This window comes from Glandiceps talaboti, chromosome 20 (assembly GCF_964340395.1).
Source record: "Glandiceps talaboti chromosome 20, keGlaTala1.1, whole genome shotgun sequence".
NCBI classification, from domain to species: Eukaryota; Metazoa; Hemichordata; class Enteropneusta; family Spengelidae; genus Glandiceps; species Glandiceps talaboti.
The window spans coordinates 9,590,091-9,610,699 of record NC_135568.1 but is presented as its reverse complement, the minus strand read 5'-3'; the positions used below and the strand labels follow the sequence as shown (position 1 = coordinate 9,610,699).

At 35.0% G+C, this 20,609-nt stretch overlaps 1 protein-coding gene across 3 annotated transcripts in view; it reads left to right on the top strand.

Annotated features, from left to right (window-relative positions):
• The window catches only part of LOC144450793 (uncharacterized), a 62,868-nt gene extending 46,869 nt beyond the window's left edge, over positions 1-15,999 (top strand). For all 3 annotated transcript variants that reach the window (XM_078141517.1, XM_078141516.1, XM_078141515.1), the window contains 3 exons: positions 10,329-10,580; positions 12,879-12,967; positions 14,378-15,999. In XM_078141517.1, the coding sequence (XP_077997643.1) occupies positions 10,336-10,580; positions 12,879-12,967; positions 14,378-14,427 (384 nt within the window). In that variant the 5' untranslated portion in view covers positions 10,329-10,335 and the 3' untranslated portion in view covers positions 14,428-15,999. The remainder of the gene's footprint in view (positions 1-10,328; positions 10,581-12,878; positions 12,968-14,377) is intronic.
• Positions 16,000-20,609: the final 4,610 nt, after the last annotated feature.

Below are 20,609 nucleotides of genomic sequence, written 5' to 3'. Positions count from 1 at the left end.
GTATGCGTGTGTGTATGTATGTATGCATGCATGTATGTATGTATGTATGTATGTATGTATGTATGTATTATGTATGTGTGTGGGGGGGGGGCGCACATACACAAAACATCCCAAAAAGACTCACTGTCGTCACCATTGGAATACGGACCAGTCATAAGTGTGATGTCGGTAAACGCACTACAACCCTTGCCTAAACCCAAGAAAATAACGATCAAATATAAAAAAAATTTATCACACATGATGATAATGTAGCTTTCATAATAGTGACCCGTGCCGCAGGAATGACTCCACTGCTGTCAACGCGATCATCGGAAAGCGTACGTGCTTTTTTCAGTCGTCATTGTTATCACTATGGATTGTTCAGATAATCTCCTTGCCCACAAGGGTCCATCCTTGTACCCTGTACATTGTGTTTTCCTGATTTGACAAGGTTTATATTTACATTTAAAACGGTCATTTGCTGTAAAGCTACCATAGCATGAAATTTAAATATAGAGAGACTTATTGCCATGAAAAAAAAATGACAGTTGATATCGATTGGTCGTCTTCTCTTTGAAATCTTCGAATAATTGTAAATGTTCAGGGAACTCTCTCATCTGTACAAACAAAATAGACAGTACTAAATTATGACTGAAGCTGTTACATACTGAAGTGAAGGCAGTGCCCCCCCCCCACCCCAAGGAAATTGTCACCACGAATTTATTAGTGACACTAAAACATGAACCCGGTCATTGAATCTTAAAACAAATATTCATGAGTATGATGACATTTCATATCCAAAGATTAAATGTACATTTGACATTTGATTTAGAACTGAGTGTACGTCTCATGTTATTGTATCGGAAAGAACTAGTTACATAACGGGTGATATTCCGTGCGTTCCCCACTTCGTTTGAAATGGGGGTTAGTATTCTTAAAATTTACTTTCTGATAATTTTTCTTTCAATGTTGTATGCCCATGACATGCGCAAAGATTGGTTTTATCACTCGACAAAACCTTTCTTTTACACACTCGAACTGTTTCTGTACTCAGTTATTACAATGTAACATACAGTTCATGACGGTGCAATTTGAAAGTACTTTGCAAGTATACCGTACACATTGTACCTAGCATATGCCTCGCACATATACAGCCCAGTATACCTTAAGTGACACAGTAACGTATACCTTGTTCCCCATACCCCACACCTTGTGCCTTACACATATACATTACACCACACCCATATACGTTGTACCTTGTACCCTGTACACACCTTGTATATATACCGTGTATCTTATACATTATAAGTAAGCGTACACCTTATACTCCTTTACCCTGTAAGTTGCACCTTGCATATTTATCCTGCACCTTGCATATTTATCCTGCTCCTTGTACATATACGGTGTACATTGATTATTATGCCATTCACATATACTTTGCACCTTGTATGTTTTAGTGCCTCGTACCCTGTACATCATAGCGTATATCCGATACCTCTTACCTTGCATTATTTGTTTATCTTGTACTTTGCGACTGGTTGCTTATATCAATATCTACCCTGTACCTCGTTCCTTTCACTTTGAGCGTTGTGCACGCATAGATAATCTTGTTCTACTTTGTATTTTATGCCTTGTACATACATCTCTGTACTTTGATGTGCCAATTTGTTAATGTTGTGTATTCTGCAACATGTTTTGTATAGCATGATCATTCTAACCCTCACACACCGGCCTTCCTAGAGTGGTCATTTTGCTTTTAATCGTCTGCCGAAAAGACAAAACCAAAGAATGCTTTACGAAAGATAAACGTTTTCAGTACAAAGCGGATGAAGTTTATTAAAAGAAAATCCATGCCAGATGATATTTCTGCAATTCCAAGATTTTCAAATCGGAACCGCTGACACTTTACCTTACCCCATAGATTTAGAACTGATGTTTTAACTTTTGCCATTTGGATTGATTGATAGCTCATGTTGTGTATTCTGTAAGGAGGCACCCACGTAATCTTATCTGCCGTGTTTTTATGTTTGTTATGTCGGTATAATAGTTTTCCAGCACGACGTTTACAATTAATGATCCGGCACGCTTCTCTGGCAAAGAAGTGCCGATGTATATATTCATATGTACCCTGGTGGAGCACATTCCGGTGTGTACATATCACGCTAGTGGTATTGGGTGAGTCATGCATGTCCAGATTCTCTTCATCTACATATAAAGTAAAGGTCTTCAATGTTAATCTTACTATCAATTCATCACCGTAGTGCAATGGTTCAGAGTTACGCTCCTACACGGACCATAAGTGGACATGTCTGGCGTACAATTACGTCGTTGTCATAGTAACAAGTGATGTAAACACTACAAGAGCCATCAATCGTAGTAATCTGGTTTAGCAAAGTTCATTAAATTACTGATTACAATGTTTTAGTCATGGTCCTCATACTACACGGGAGCACTAAGCTCATTCATTGCAATCAGTGCACCACGCATTGCTCAGAAAAAAACTCTCAAAAGTGAAGTTCTTACCAAACGGGACTAAACGCTGTATCTTGCATTATTCGTACAAATTATATGTCTATATTACACAGGAAAGAAGTGTGGTGTGTTAGCCTAGCGTTTGAGAAGTATTCCACCACAAAAACTCGTCTTAAATGTTAACGGCTTTCGGCTTACTGTACATGGAAAAACAAAATATTTAATATATTAATTGACAAAACATTACATGACTATGTATTTATTGGAGCTTTTACTGAGATATATTAATAATTGAGTACCGCTGCCCCAAAACTGCAATTATATATCATCACGTGACATTACAGAAACATGTTTGATCCTAACACCAAGATTTATCAGACAACTGTGACTATTTAATAACCGTTGTAACTTACTTAACCAGTATCGAATGTATGATTTATTGTCGATGATTCTATCTATGTTAACCGTTTATTAATTTAATGTGGTCGAATGGGTGAAATTATTATATATTCTTTATTTCAGGCCATTAAAAAAGTCCCATACAACCACAAAAAAATAAAAATACTATAGAAAAAAACTAATTATACAATACAAGTCGGTAGTTTTTCCAGAAACTGGAGTAAAAATAATTCTCGGAGAGAATACACGTCTTAATTATTTCATTGTGGCTCTCGTGTAGCCGTTCACCAAATCTGAACAACAAGTTGCGTTGTAATGAGGTAAAATTAAAAATATTCCTGCTGACACATATTATGAATGACACTCTATGAACTGTGTATGAAGAACCTGTAACATTCGTCTAAGAAACAACAGAGCCTTATTAGCACATTTGGTTCGACACGTGGATTGAAAGTCAATTGAAAGATGTTGCTACTGGCGGGGGTGAGGGTGGGGTGGGGTTACTATCGTTGCCACTCGTACGAATGAAAATATTTGTGTATATGTACTTTATACTTCCTTCTGAATCATAATGGCAACATAGAAAGGTCGTTCATACAGCTGAAAAGGAGTTGATGTGAAGTTTCACTGACAAAACACACTATTTTTCTATATAAAAGCTGACAACATTACACAAAATAAGCGATTATAATAGAGGCGCGACAGAGAATTATGATTTTGGCGCAAAGAAAATGCCATCATGGAAAAGACATGTTTATCAATACGAAAGTAAACAGGAAGAATAAAAATCTTTGTTATATGCCTAATCATGTCAGTAGGTCTGTTTCTCCTGCACTATAAAAGAATGCTTTTATCGTTTATCGATGTGTTTAGGCAGTGAAGCATGTTGTACGTGAAGTGCTTCTGTTCTTAGCTTGGTGTTATAAGTCGTTAATTATCTTCATGTAGAATTCATTGTGTCTCCTAAGTGAAACTCCACGCCAATATTGTTATTGCTGTCTTACAATGCATCTGTGTTCAAAGTAGTTCAGTACCATATATGACATGATAGAAAAACGAGTCTGTGTTTGCCCATCGTTTCAAGACATCTTTATCACTACCTGATGATGCCGTATACTACAGCTAATCCATCAATCAATCACTGAATCATCTCTTCGTGCTTTCCGTGTACATAGGATTACCTTCAACAGAAAGCCATTGGCTTGGGTACACTTTACCACAAGTGTTTACCTGAAAATGAAATTTTTAGTCACTCGAGTTGTTAAGTATGTCTACTTTGTAGTGATTTTGACAACAATACTTCAGGTGATTGAAACGGAATAAGAAAGTACCAATCGGCAAGACGTATTTTTGAAGATGAATTGATTTGTTTTTGTAAAAAATAAAAAATCTGTTCAAATATTACAAAGCCTTCGACCTGCTAAATTCAATATTGCAAGAATTCAATATTACTAATGCTATTTTGATAATAAAATTGATAATAAGTTTTCCAATTACACAACTTTGGAAATCTGATGTAATATTTAGCAAGTTTTAGTCACCATTTAAAATTACAGCAAGATACAACGTGGATACGAAAATTAACTTGTGTTGAGACGAACCCAGCGCTCCTAAATTTTAGCTCAGATAATCCACCATAAATTAGTTTAATTCATGTATTGTGATATATGCTGCAGAGAAGCTGTTTCAAACAATTTGAACCCCCCCCCCCCCCCGCCAATAAATTAATTATTTTCAATAACGACATTTACTGAACTGTCGACATTCTTAAATCTGCACTAGCTGCAGCTGGGACATTTTTTGAAACTGTTTTGTTAGCTGTAAGGACGTACCCGTAATTTCACACACCCTAAACAGTATTGATTCACCTGAGGTTAAATATATGTGTGTAGCAGTGCATATTATATGGTGAAATTTGATTGGATCTACCGGTATTTCACTCTGTAATATACACTGCTACGTCGCAAATATACTTTTGGGTCCGTACCCTAACATCAGCTTCCAAACGCGATTGTGACATCAACCTGTTATTGTACTGCTTTTGGTTTTAATTGACATCCAATTACCAAGTAAAATGTCTAATTATATCTACTTTAAAATGTTTCATTGTATATATTGCTGGTTGTCTCGTCGAAAAATGATACTCCAGTTGCAGCTAGTGTAGCAACAGCATAACCTACATATGTTATGTTATCTTAGTGTAGAACATGTAGCTTCTTATATTGGTTTCAAACAGAGCCGATGAACGACAATTTGAAAAGGACTGTATAACCTACATCGCTATATTCAATAGCTGAAGCCATTGCTCACTTACGAAATAAAACACTCCAAAAGTGTTTTACTCAAAACATACTAGAATTTACTATTACTTCCTATAGGGGTTGCACAGTTGAATATATATATATAGGTATATCTTATATATAAGATTGTTAGCATACACTAATTTGGAATAAATACTGCAAGCTTTAGATGCAAGAGGATGAGTTTAATCTCGTACACTCAGGTCACAGTTATATTGCTTGACTCCCCTGTCACAAAAATCTTGTAACGGTGTACAAACAGAGTTCTTTTCGTCTCTTTTAATCCGTCTCTGCGTATTGGCGTCAGAACGGATTTACTAAGGGGAGTTCACACATTTGCTTATTTACCAAGTCTCTTGGTGCGTCCAGGATCTGAAAAAGAAAGTTGATGGTTCGGGCTATTTGTGTTCGCTTAATCTCTGAGTACACATTGGTATAAGATTATAGATCACGTTTTCCTCAACGCGGAGTGGTGCTAATTAAAGATGGCGACTATCAATCCACATCTTCTTTCAATTGTTTCTAAATGTATATACAGCATCCCGATATGTTTGTTCAACGGTGTACTTATGTGTGTAATTATCTTTCAAGAGAACTGTTTTCTGGTCTTTATGAATATATTGTAGCGATCTAAATATTCGCTGAACATTTTGTTCATGTAGAGTCAAAATATTTCCTCGCCTTACGTTTGTTTAACGTGGGAGTGATATCTGTTTTCATAGCATATTCCTAGAGTCATAATCTGAGTATGTGCTGATTACTTTAGCTTACCATTGAGGAATCATGATGGTCGAATTTTTGGATGGCTGGCAAGGATTCTGCAGGCTGAAAGGTTCGAGCCTTACTGTTGTTGCCGTTTGACTCAGTAAGTGGATGAAGTCTTAGGGCAAGATTTGAGCCATGATTGCACCGCCCCGGTAAATTAGCTGTACAGTTATGGACCTGATAGACGTTACAACGAGAATGCATAAATCTCTGCGCTAATAGAGGCTGCAATGGATTGTGTGGTCCTCAGAGAGTTAAGACGTTTTAAAAGAGCCGTTGCGCTAGGTCCATGCATAGGGGGTAATAATTGTAAAGCGCTTTGAGCACAGTGTGGGGAAAGCAATGTTTATAAACTAACGTCATTTTTATAGTGACATTCGAAATATTTAGCCTAAAGTGGTAATATGAATGGAAATGGGTATTCATTTTGGCTTTTTAAGAGTACACCATCATTTCTATGTAGAAGGAATAACGTGAAACAACATTTTCAAAGTACGTTATTCTTTCCAGGAGAATATTTCATGTTTGTAACGCGTTAATTACAGGGAACTATGTACGTATCCGATGAGATTTGTAAACAAACTTAATAAACACATATAATTACATTTAATAGCAAGTAAACACAAGCAATCCATGTATGAATAGTGATGTTCCAATATATGGTAAAGCACCATATGCATGCGACTAGACGTGACGCAGTGATTACATTTCTTTTTCAGTTTCACCCAGCTTATTTACAAATCACTTGCGGTACATGTTGTTTCACATTTCTTTATTTTAGCAATAACAAAAAGCTAAGTACAGTTGTCATATTATTTAAGAAATCACAAAACGAAATTTTCCAATATATATTACGACTATAAGGTCAACAAACTCTTCCCCAGTAATGGACAATCTAAAGAAAATACGAGAAATCTTTTGTCAACGCTATATTAAGATAATACGCGCATGCGTGTCGAATCCTTGGCGTTGTTACCTATTTAGAGCTTCTATGTGTACTTCATCTAACAGCGAGTACAATAATAGATCACAATTATTGAGATTGCATTGATAGTAATCAACTCCTATGCTATGATTAGGTATTATTCTCCGTTGTTTTTCAAATTCAAATACGAGTGCCCTGAGGGGGACTTGTCACTACCAGTCGCTAGACGAGTAGTGACAAACGAGTATTTACCGGCTGAATGAAGGAAAATACTGGGAAATAATATAACTATACCTCCTCAGGTATAAATTATGTAACATCGGGTGACGCAGAACGAAATTTAGTATAAAATCCATATCTTCTGTTCTAATGCAATAACTTGGCTTGTGCATGGACACAAACTCCATGAAATAGAGTGTTTGATATATGTAAAAGAAAAAGATAGGAAAGGTAAGAGTGTAATTCGATTTTTAAAATAAAATAAAATAAAGTTTCTTATTTTTCTCTCTGATATTCTACACATATACCCAACAATATCAACATGACATAGAGACATTTCTTTTTCAACTGTGATGTGGTCATAATATTGAACAAAGTTTGCTATCAACGACACATGGATGATATTCTGACGAAATTCAGTCTCCGATTCGCAATCAACCGGTTTTGTTATGAAAAATACCCATCAGGGCATTTCCTGTATAAATACGACCATACTAGAAAACCCCGATTAATTTGAAATGAGAAAGACAAATACTGCGCTTTACGTTGTCATGGGAACGTGTATGCGTGTTCATTAATTTCAATCCTAGGCCACTACTTGTGCAATTCATTTCGTAAAGAACATCACAGGAATTAAAACTTGAAGGAATATCAAACATTTGATATCGCACTTCGAAGAGAAACGTACGTTCAAGGGTGAAAATGATACACCTCGTGTACACACAGCCTGTGGTGAAGCGTTTGAAATGTCAGGTCAAGCTTTATTTTATTTCAAAAGACAAGTTTAAAAATATATATATAGCATTGCTTATGTTGCAATATTATTGAGTTATAAACAAGGGCTTGGTCTATGCTATATCATATCATTTTTTCAAGTAGTAAAACATAGTAAAATAGTTTAATTAATTAAAAATACAAAATATATCACAATTTCTTATCCATGGGGTCACTTTAAGTTGCCAAGGACATCTGCATGTAAAACGTAATATATACTACGTGATGCGAACCCAAGGACAACACATATCTGATACAAACCCTGACTGGTAATACTTGATGTATACAAGGTCTATCCTTAAGGGTATTTTACATCCAGACAAGATCTTACCTAGTCGACTTCAAAAGGAAAGGAGGATGCTATGAATCTAAATATTTTATCACAAAAGTTTTACCAAACACTGTTCGTAATCTGTTATGTATTGTGCATAGGGCTATTAATCACAAAAGTTGTCTTTAGTCTCATGTTTGTGTAAGGCGCACAGTTGTGGATGATATTTGGTACAATGGTCACAGTTATATGTTAAGTACTCTTTCACGATCTGAACTACTCTTTTATCCACAAAAACACCATGTACCCCATGTATCCTGATCTCAATTTGTAATGTCCAACGGATTTTAATCTAATTTCTGAGTTTCCTTTTCACCCAATTATTTCTAAATTGGTAAATAAATGGCATCACAACTTTCAGGAACGAAGCGCATGATGTGGCCTAATGGCAAATTGTACATAGCTAAACGATTCACTATTTGCATATAATGAAAAGAAATATTCCCAAATAGTGAAACTGACGTTGGATTCAAATAAATAGGGTTGCTTTATACTAGGGATAGCTCTCGGTGTCATCTTTGTGAGGATGACGCATCTAAAAGTATCACATGTCAGATTGGCGAACCATCAGACAAAGTAAAGTTATGAGGGTTTTCTTTGAAAGAAAGGCTGAGAACCCAGATCCTGAGCTATTTACTTGGATATTAAGCTAATGTCAATTTGTGATGACTGAACGTGGATGTTCAATTATCAACAAGATACGCATGATGGATAGTTGTAATACATGTGAGTCAAAGATAATATACACGTAAATCTTCTTCAATGGAGGAAAAACACCATCACAAGGGTGTAAGGTAGCTAAGAAGATATTCTAAGGATAAGGTGCCACTAATGCCTTTATCTTACAAGAAGACTAAGCTTTTGGGTCAGGAGACATAATACCCTCTTTAACTCATCTGTGTGTTTCGTATTACGACTTTATCCCTCGTCCATTGCGCGGCCGTGTGAAATTTCCGCGTTATAGAAATATATAGGTCCCAAATTTATCATGCGAAGGCCAGTAAAATGCCTTTATTTTAATCACAGTGTCTTTGGTTATATGTCATTTTCAAGACAAATAAAATGTATGCTAACTAAGGTATACGTCTCTCTCACACTGCCTATTCATGTCTGTGTCTGAAATAATTCTGAAGAGTTAAATGACAGGATGTACATGTACATGTACATCAATATCTTTGTGTACCCAATACAAATACCAAAAATACCAAAACGTTACATGATAAAGATAGTAGGTTGTGTTATTCTAGGCGTTATAACATTATTTGCTAAAATACATTTCAGATATACAACTGTACTCGAAGATAAACTAGCGATAACAGCTAAACAGGTCACTTTATAAAACTTAGAGGTGTCATACACAAAAATATTTTCTCGGTTATAGTTATGTGATGTAGTGATATAAGTATATATTGCGATATTAAAGTGACACGCTAAGTGGAATTTCTACACAGTAAATATGATAAACCATCTCTTAAAATAAAAAGGCATATACTGAGATTTCACTTTCCACTGAAAATTAAGAACAGCAAAAACAATTTCAATATAGAAATATGACTTGTCTAGAACATACACATCGTGTATAGAAACTTCCAACGATTTGTAGGTCTCACATATATCGCAATCGTGTTATATCATTCAGTAAGGTAACAGTGAAACCATATTTCAAATGTAAGGGTCACGATTCTCCGATTGAGGGCCGAATTGGAATTGATACTAATAACATGATCTGAAATTTGGGACCTAATGTCCATCTCTGAAAAATTATTTTTAATGTAATTCTTCAATTCTCCTTATTCAATATTCAATAACTGAATGAACTCATATCTATTCTGATAAGAAGCTAAATCTAACTCTGCGCCGATATCGCACACATTGAAGTGGAGATGCATAAATGTTGGCCATTTTGGATTATGGCTGTTATTTCCGTTTCCGGAATATATATATATATATATATATATATATATATATATATATATATATATATATATATATATATATATATATATATATATATATATATATATATATATATATATATATATATATTTGTTTCATCTAGCTCACTCTGTCCTTTCAAATTTGTTGTTTTTATCGCACAGAACATTAGGAATTAGCTTGACTATTGAGTAAACATATTTTTTCTATGATCTTCTTCGTTCTGCAGAAATAGAATGCGTACTCCTGTACTCATCTTTTTAACAGTGTTAGTAGCTGTTCTTTGGAGCAATATCTCAGCGCAACCGCCATGCTGTCAAGGCGTTGGATGTCGAATACCTAAAGGATGTCGGTGTCCATTTCAAAGTCTCATCTGTGATAATCCTACCAAAAATATCCTAACAGCGGGTAAAAGAAGTTATGTACCAATATCAAAGACACAAGAGATAAACTCCTATGAAAGATCACTTTCCGACAGCAAGTTAGTATATATTTTTTTAAATCTTTTTTTTTTTAAATACTACCAAACCAGAGTGACTGACTATAGAGTTTCAATTGTTTTATGTCTCGCATTTAACTTTATTTTGTTACAATTTACATAAAACAAAATAAAAACATTAATAGCGCACAACCGTATAGAATGATACATTTTATTTCACTTTGAACAGAGAAGATTCAAACACAAACTGATAATTTGTTTTCACACAGATAGATAAATGTTACATTTCATGTGCGTTCTCGATATCAGTGCCTGTATTTTGTTTGCAATTCGTACCAAAGAACATTGTGTGAGATGTAAAAAAAACATGCTGCCTAATTGAAATTCTGTAGTCACTCTAGTAGATGTAATAGTAGATGTAATACTTTTATGCTTTTTTTGAAGCACTAACGACTAATATGGGTTTGTGATCTAACATATTTTTTAGTATAAATCTGGACACCTCGGAAAGTGAACGGAATTATAGTTATCACGTTAGAGCGCGCCCTCAATCTTGTGTCACGTTTTCTCTGTCAACGGACATGAGCAACTCATGACATTATCCTTTCAAAGAAGATAGTATACTACAAATTCTCTGTTTTTTTCTTTATAACTGTGTCTTTCTAAATGTGTATAGTTGTCGATAGCTGCTTATAAAAGTAATAAGGACGATTTGTAAAATGTGTTTCACCCCTTAAAATCGACACGTCTTGTTGAATGGAATGTGTTTTTAAAAAATAGCGTGAACCTCAATCTGGTGTGGTGAAAGCGGCCAGATGTCTTTACTTACCTCTATTTCCATCGTTTTGTGACTTTTGTTTTGCTCTAGGTGATCGACGCCTACCCATCACATCTGACCCTGTGTAATAGAACATCTCGTTTGAAAATCAAAGATCTTACAAAGTTTCTTCAACCAATCAGCACACTTCTTTCAAAATCGTTGGGAGAGACGTCTTGTAGTTAACGCAATCCTCCGTGCGTACGTTTCCTTTTCTTTCAATTCCTCCAGTGTGCGCACATGCCAACGTAACGCTCATCCTGATTGGCTGCTCAAAAGCGCGAGATTCAAAGGAGAGTTTCTATTACACAGGGTCAGATGTGGGAAGGCTGCAGTCACCCCGAACCAAAATAAACGAGACAAAACGATGGAAGTAGAGGTAAATAAAGACATCTAGCCGCTTTAACCACAACATGTTTTAATTAGATTGCGTGAACCATTACGCTATTGATAAAAGATACATATTCCAAAACTACATTGTAAGGTAAAATTAGGAAATTGTTTTACTCGTTTTTTCATAGACTTGAAGAGTGTAAATAAAATGCTTGGATTCACAGCTAGAGTTCGTTCTGTTTATTAATACTATATATAGGTCATTTATTGTGTAGACATGGCCATAGGCCCAAAACAAAATCTGAGAAGTTCTTGCATACAACAGATAATATGTCATGGTTAAAGCGATATTTTCTGCCTCTTTTCTCAAAGAAAATGCATGAAACAAAAAGGCCGCTAATCTTTGTATTGTTATCTTCTGAAAGCATAATCTCTAAATATTTTTCATAGGCAGGAGGAGTGTAAAAATAATGTGGAGCTTACTTTTTATGATACTGATCAAAAGAATCGATATTTCAAGATATAGAGTGCGTTCTGTGTAACTCATCTCGACATACCTTTTAGGATTATATCTATAAGACCCCTGATATACAAGCAATCAACCTGGGTGATTTAAGACATGGAGTGTGGATAAAGAAGTCAAGTATAATGAAACTCAAAAAAAAATAACACAAATTCCCTTGACACCAGAACAAAAACTTAAGTCAAATTAATTTGATAACATCGAAGGTCACGATACACTTGAAAGCTAAATGGAGGCAAATTGTTCAAAGATATTTCCTTTACACAGTGTTTGATAATAATTACTACTCACAGGAACTGTATTACCAGCACTGTAGTAGAGAAGATGTTAGTAAACACAGTTGGGGGGGGGGTATTATTATTATTTGTTAGTAGTAGTAGTAGTAGTAGTAACAATTGTTGTTGTTGATGTTGTTGTTGTTGTTGTTGTTGTTGTTGTTGTTGTTGTTGTAAGCTGTCAGAGTGCCGAGTTACATAATTGGCGCAAGAACTTGCACACACACACACACACACACACACACACACACACACAGTGAATTCATTACCAATGCCTTGTTATTACACAATGTTAACGTCTTTTTATACCTAATACTCTTTCACTATAACTAATTCAGAAATCTCAATAAGATCTGAATCGATACATTACTAACTTATTCTTATCTTTTCAGAAATGTTCTCACGGCCGAAGAAACTGTCGACCTTATTCGAAACTCACCCAGGTTAATCAGAAAAATCGTTAAAGTAATTGACTTAAATGGTAAGGCAATATACTAGCCACTGATCAAAATGATTCCAACCAAGGTTCAACGAAATCATCAGCGAAATTAATTGGCTGACAACTGGATTGAAATTGTTATTGCGTTTTCAACTAATGAGGAAAGATACAGAAGCTGAATATGCACAAATCGGATTAAAATCAGATGTAGATGTCGGCTAAGCGTTCATTGCCATTTTACCTTCGTTATTTTGCTTGGATTGACCGTCGTGATACATGTTTACTTGTTGGTCTTGATTGCCGCCTCTAGAGAGGGCGATCAGGACGAAAACGTAAACATATATCACGAAGGTCAGTTCAAGCAAAAGTACCGAGGTAAAATAACAATGAACGCTTAGCCGACATCTACATCGGATTTTAATCAGATTGAATATGCACGTACTACATTCCCGAAGAAAAACATTTCAGTACTAATATCAAGTCGACATATTCGAAACCTAAACAATGAGGTGAAGGTCATTACCGCCTCTTTAAATGTTCACCCGTAAGCAGCACCATGTAATTCCAAATGTGGTTGTTTTTGTTTTATAAAATTGGTCCCAGAAGAGTGAGCAGTAATGTGAAATATTGTTTAATATGACAGGCTTATAGATAGTACAGATTATAAGGAAGTATATACAGTGACACTGACAACCTACGACCATTAGAGATCATTAAATCATTGACATATGGTTCCAGTTCGTATCAGAGACAATGAAACATAAGCTCTAGAATGATAGCAACAGACAGTACCCCAAACTACTTATCAAAGAACCATTTAGTGATTAAATGAAGCGTCGGAGAACTTTGAGTGAGTTTTCATGTACAAAATTAATGTACTTGGTAAAGGATCATACTTCGCAGAGCATGTTTTCACAATGAATACCTTAGATTAGTATAATAATTGATCGTCATACACTGGTGTTATTGTAAGTCTTCATTCATAAATTCTTAATTGTTCCTGATAGCTAAATACAATATCCGACACATGTAGCAAGTTACTGATATTTAAACAATCACCTTCTTTTCGTGTAATATATGAGGCGACAAAAAAATTCTTGTGCCATCATTAGGGGGAGGGGGTATAGTAAGTTGCTACTTATAGCAGGCAATTGTTACAATTTCAATAGCACCCTGTTCCATATTCTCACTGCCAGATTCTCAGTTTCATCCCTGGTTTACTGATAAAAATTCTGTCTTGTCGACAACATACTAAGAGAATGATCTCAACACAAGGCTGCAATGTCTAAGAGTGTACGATAAAAAGTAAAGGTTTCTAAAGTATACTGCATAAATGCTATTTTAAAAAGATACAGTTTTGCCATATCTTCCCTAAGTATAAGTATATGTGACATTTTGGCTTCTTATCCTGCCCAGATGAAGTAACAATTTTATGTTCATTTTTCTTTTCAGATGACGACAAGATAAGCCAATCGGAACTTGAAACTCTCATTCTCGACTGATCTTGCAACTTTAGGAAGACTAAGAAGACATTTATTTTCCACAAATGTACACTTTTTAAATTAGTTTTGAAAAATAAGTTAAAACGTAAACATTTAGTGTGAAATCCGCACAAAGCTAACGCATGAGAACAAGACATTTGGTTTATTTATTTGCAAACTACAAGCAGTAATTGCCCTAAACTAGAAAACGGTATGCATTCATAATTCAATTTATATCATTTACAATTCCAAAGAGTCCATACAATTACATAAATCCCAGAATAAAATTTCTTGTATTGAGGAACCGATTTTATTAACTCTACTATTTTCTGTAATGCCTAATGGTATACAATGTACATTGATGCTGCCAATAGAATATATTTGAAGGTAATATAATGAAATTGCTGATTTCTCCACCTATTGTTATTCTTCCATCACACGGTGTTATTCTTCCATCACAAACATGGAAAAACAATAACACACAAGACATTGGTTGGCAATTACATTTGATTTGACAAGTTTGAAGGGATATCTTTCAAATCCTTTTATGGCACCCAACTATTCGAATGTCCTCAAAACAAGAAACTTTACTCGGTAGAGTAGCCGTAAACTAGCTAGCTCAATAGGCCTTATGAAAATAGATATATCACTGTATACCACACTATTTCTAGGTTTCCGTTACGTAATATAAACAATTAATAATAACAAGCAATTCTACATGTATAATAAGTTTCTTCAAATGACAAAAGCATGGCCATTAAGTTTAAAAAATACATTAATTAATTAATTAATTAATCAATTAATTAGTTAATCAATTAATTAATTAATCAAAACAGTCGACGACACTGCCCATTAAGATTCTCAAGGAATATTTACGTTTCCAGCGCAGTATATTCATGTATCTAGACCACCAGACACCACTGCGAAGCCTGTTTGCTTATAATATACCACAGATGCTGACTACATATATTTTTAGTAGGTAATATTTAAGGGGTGATAGACATTTGTGAACAAATACGTTACAAATCTTTGTATGCATGACGAAACAGAGAGTTTGATCATCTCATGGATCACTGTGTACATAGATGTATTTCCGTTGTATTTCAAAATGTAGTGCAGTGCCAAATGTAAAATATTTGAAATCCCATGAAAATGATTTATTGTGTCAAGCATTCAATTCTACCTATGTCAAAAAAAATTGGGTATCATTAGAAATACAAAATCGGGAGTAACATACAAAGACTGGATAAGCTTCTAGTATTATAAAAACCAAACACTCTACGCCAGCATCGTACCAATATATCGTACATTTCATGGTACTACAATTTAAAATAACGTGAATGTTTCTTCACTGTGGAGGCATATATTTGTCATTGTATCAAATGTCATTCATAGCTCGTTCGTCTTTGAAAACATTGCAATGTATTATTTGATGTTCCAACAAGTCATTTCAACAACGGAAGCTGAATAGTTTTATTTAGTTTGGCAATCTCTCAAAATCTAAAAAAAAAATGATTTATTAATGTACACTTTAAATGTATTACGAAGACTGATACACAATTTGTTGATGTGACTTTTCGTCATTTATTTGGTTTATTGGTCGATTAAAAGTTTCTATTGTAGATTCCTAAAGATATTGTTATTGCACTATAATTCAGGTTGTTCAGTTGTCTCATGTATGTTAAAGAACGAACACATTTGAGGATGTTGTATAAATGCAAAGCATGTGAAAACTTGGGATTCTTGAGCTGTCGACGATACCATATTTGTATTTGATGACTGTTCTCTCGGAATGGCCAGCTTCCTTATGTAAGGTAGAATGCTTCCCAGGGACGTTGGGGGAGCATACAGGGTAGTTGTGTCGCTATAGATCCGTGCCAGGGATAATAATTGTAAAGCGTTTTGAGCACAAAGTGGGAAAGCGCTATATAAAAACCAACATTATTATTATTATTATTATTATTATTATTATTATTATTATTATTATTATTATTAATCCGCATCTGGTACCAATGTCAATCAAGTAAATGATATATATTAGGGCAAAATGCGCCTCGATGCCAAATTTTCCAGAGTTTTTCCGTTCTCTCAAAACTTTGTCATTTGAAAGCTTACTCCCAGTCCTTTGAAATATGTAAAAGAATTTTCGAGTTTCAACATCTCTTTAACATATCTGCAATATTATTATAATTATTTCCTGTGGATTTATAAAAGTATTCGGCAACCATATCGGAATCTAAATGACTTAATTTTGCTATGCCAACTATTTCAAAGATTTACTTGTACTATGACCCCTAATTTTGTCCTTGGTTTTACCTGAGAATTTGATTGACTTCTCCTAGGCATAGTTCTTGCAAACGTTTAAGGTTCTTAATTGCAAGTCGTATATCTTGTACACTTCAAGCCTAACAGCGTGGCCGGTCCTTCAAAGGAGTTCATTAAAACTTATGCACAGATGTGCTATCAATGTGTGTCGTTAACAATGGAAAGTTCATACAAGAGTGCAATATTGAGGTTAGACATGAAAAGTACATAGGGTGGGTGTAGCATTATTCAATGAATAATAAGTGCACAGGTATAACACGTACACTTCTTCTTAGACAGGAATATTGTATCAGTAGTCATTGTGACAGTACAAAGGACTCTATCGACGATTCCCTTGGGTTCATATGATACAGTAATAACCTTTGACAAAGTCACGAAGCTTATTAAGAAACTGAAATTAAGCCTTTACATGACGAAACAACCATCGAATTGAACCACCCTACACAGTCATTCTAAATTAAAAACCACTGAGCCGTCGATTTCTTGCATCCCCAACAATAAAGAAGAATGAAATGATAACCATATAGAAGAATTAACGTGAAAAAATATCTCGTACATGTATGGGTCACGTACAATTTATCTAATGGTGTTTACCTTACAACATTTTGTGATATGAAAATGGAACAAGTTAGCACGATGCATATATATGATTCATCGATTATTTCACTTTTCAAAGGCTAGTCATCGGAAGGAAAAGAACAAGAGTAATAACATACTTTAAATGCCACACATGATCAGAAGTAGAAAGAGAGTGTCTACTTCCTATTGGAAATGAAATTTGTTCGCATGATTGTAGGGCCATATAATATGCAACGTGCTAAGTACATGACACAGATAATTGTGACATATCTGACATAACACTGACACCAATAATTCCATATGAATAACGCATTCAGAAAGGACTCTAGACCTTCTCAAATATATATATATATATATATATATATATATATATATATATATATATATATATATATATATATATATATATATATACTCTGAGGCCTACTCTCTGGGTGTGCTGTATATATAGAGTGTAGGCAATAGAAATACCATCACCATTGTCTGTGTCGGTGGGTAGGTGTTGTATGTGTGGAGGTGTTGGTTGTTATTGTGTGGGTTATTGGGTGCGGACAAGTAAGTGTTGGCGGGTTGTTATATGTTGGGCTTTGATGTTCCGTTAGTTAACGGGTTTAGTTTAGGTGATAGATGCTCTATTGAAGTTGGACAAATAAAACTTATTCTCGTGTCGGCATTTGGATATCAACTCAGTTCTTTTGTTTAGTGTGGAGCTTTTGTCTGCTTTAATAATAGTTAGTTTTTCGGTTAAACACAGGTTGCACCGCTTTGTTTTATTGGTGTATGCTCGGGCTTTCTTGCTGATGGACCAGGATACGGAAAAAGGCTCATTGTTTCTTTTCAGTTTCCAAACTAACTATTATTAAAGCAGACAAAAGCTCCACACTAAACAAAAGAACTGAGTTGATATCCAAATGCCGACACGAGAATAAGTTTTATTTGTCCAACTTCAATAGAGCATCTATCACCTAAACTAAACCCGTTAACTAACGGAACATCAAAGCCCAACATATAACAACCCGCCAACACTTACTTGTCCGCACCCAATAACCCACACAATAACAACCAACACCTCCACACATACAACACCTACCCACCGACACAGACAATGGTGATGGTATTTCTATTGCCTACACTCTATATATACAGCACACCCAGAGAGTAGGCCTCAGAGTGTCTGATGATCGCAATATGCGTGAAACTCCGAGTTACACCCAAGAAAGAGTTCCAGTACTACCAAAACTATTACGCTCTGCCACTGCGGTATAGAGCACTGTCTTAGCAGATTGATACTCACCGAGTTATATATATATATATATATATATATATATATATATATATATATATATATATATATATATATATATATATATATATATATATATATATATATATATATATATCTTTCATCGAGTTGCATGAGGATATGATAACACCCTTGCTTGGAAATCGAGTTCATATCTTTAACAGGGAAATGTCCATTTTCTAAGTTAAAGGGAGTCATTGCGGCTTTTTATAAAAAAAAAAAGATAAAAGAAGGACAGTGTCGATAACAACCGTCATGTTAATCACTCATATATAAGCGAAAATAACACCCTTCTCTATAAAGTGAAGACTGGTTATAAGACTATTTCTCTCTTCGTTGGCATACATGACTGTAAAAAGAATCCTCTCAAACACGTAGACACTTCTCAACAACCCTAGTGGCAAGTTTTGGTGAAGATTTAATATGTATAGCAAAATGACTAAATATACTATCATCTATAAATAATGGGGAGGAGGGGATCGACCTGACAAGTATTACGTTCTGCCCACACAGCCTGCTAACTCAGCTATAGAAACTCATCGTTAGAGGTTCATTGGTTGTACACGTTGCCTAATCCATACGACTAAGTCACACGACACTGATATTTGTCGACTGTGAGGTATGACCTAGTTGGCTGTATACGAAAACGTGCGCTTTGTACAAGTAACCTCGACTATCAACACATGATAAACTTATCTTGTGCTGATTTGTCGTCATGGATTAACTTCCCATGCATATAATGAGACGTGGCCAAAATTACAGAATTGTCAGTACCAAGTTCGCAGGTTCTAGGCTCTAGGCAGTGAGCACTTGCCACGTCGACAATACAGTCTGCTGGGGAAGCTATCCCATTGCATGTGCAGTTGGATGGGTGTGAATGAACTTTACTATTACTCAACCGTGGGTATTAACGTTAACAGCAGCGGTTGATAAAAAGAACTATTTATTGACCTCGCCAATACTGTTAAGTTGTAGTCAATCTTTTAGTAGGGATGTATGTAACTCTTGAAAATACAATATTATCTGTTTCAATATGTTTCAGAATTCGACACATACTGTGGTTTGCAGCCTGTAACTACTAAAACATATACTGGATGGAACAAATCAAAGTATATACAAAGCATACTAAAATAATTAAGACTAACTGGCATCTTCACATCTTGATAGTAGTCGTTGCGTATGCACAACGAGATGTGGTCAGAGAGACTGCGGTCTTTTGTATACCAATTAACTATGTTATAATTACGTATTATTCATCAATATTTTCCCTCTTTCAAAAAAAAAAAATACAAAACACATACACGGTCTTGTCATTTCTAGTTAACGTATGGCCTTTTATTTGATATCCAAAAAAAAAACTCATACGAAGAGTTATAATATTAAATAAAGTGTCGTTTGTAGTTACATATCCGTTGGTATTCCGGAAACTCTTCAAAGTCGACATCATTTAAATATCTAATGTAGGTATTTACTTGAATTGCACCTGTCCATTAAGAACGATCCATTAAACAAGACGTAAATATTTTACAAAGGGGCAACCTCGATAAATTGTTTTCCATTTATAGCGGTAAAGGAACTATCAGTGCTAACGATTCAAAACTCCTTTAGCAAGACTGGGTTTGTCACTCCGTATTTACGACATTCACCCCTTCAGTAGCGTGTGAACATATGTTTTTTTTTTGAAAGTATAAAGTTGGCAATATTTAGCGCTTGCTATGGAAGTACTAGAAAACTAGAGAGACGCTAGATTTTCAGTTCGTCGGCACGACGTATTTTACATCTCACACAACGCCTTTTGTTAACAACTACATAAACAGAATACACATAGCTAGCACGCAAGTATATTAATGATACATTTATTATTTTATAACAAGGTCAGCGCAAATCAAACCTACTGTCGGATGAAACAATGTAGATAAATAAAGAAACAAAACTGTTTATATGTGTGTTCATAACAAGATAAATGTTACCATTTTATGTGGGTGCGCCCTATCAG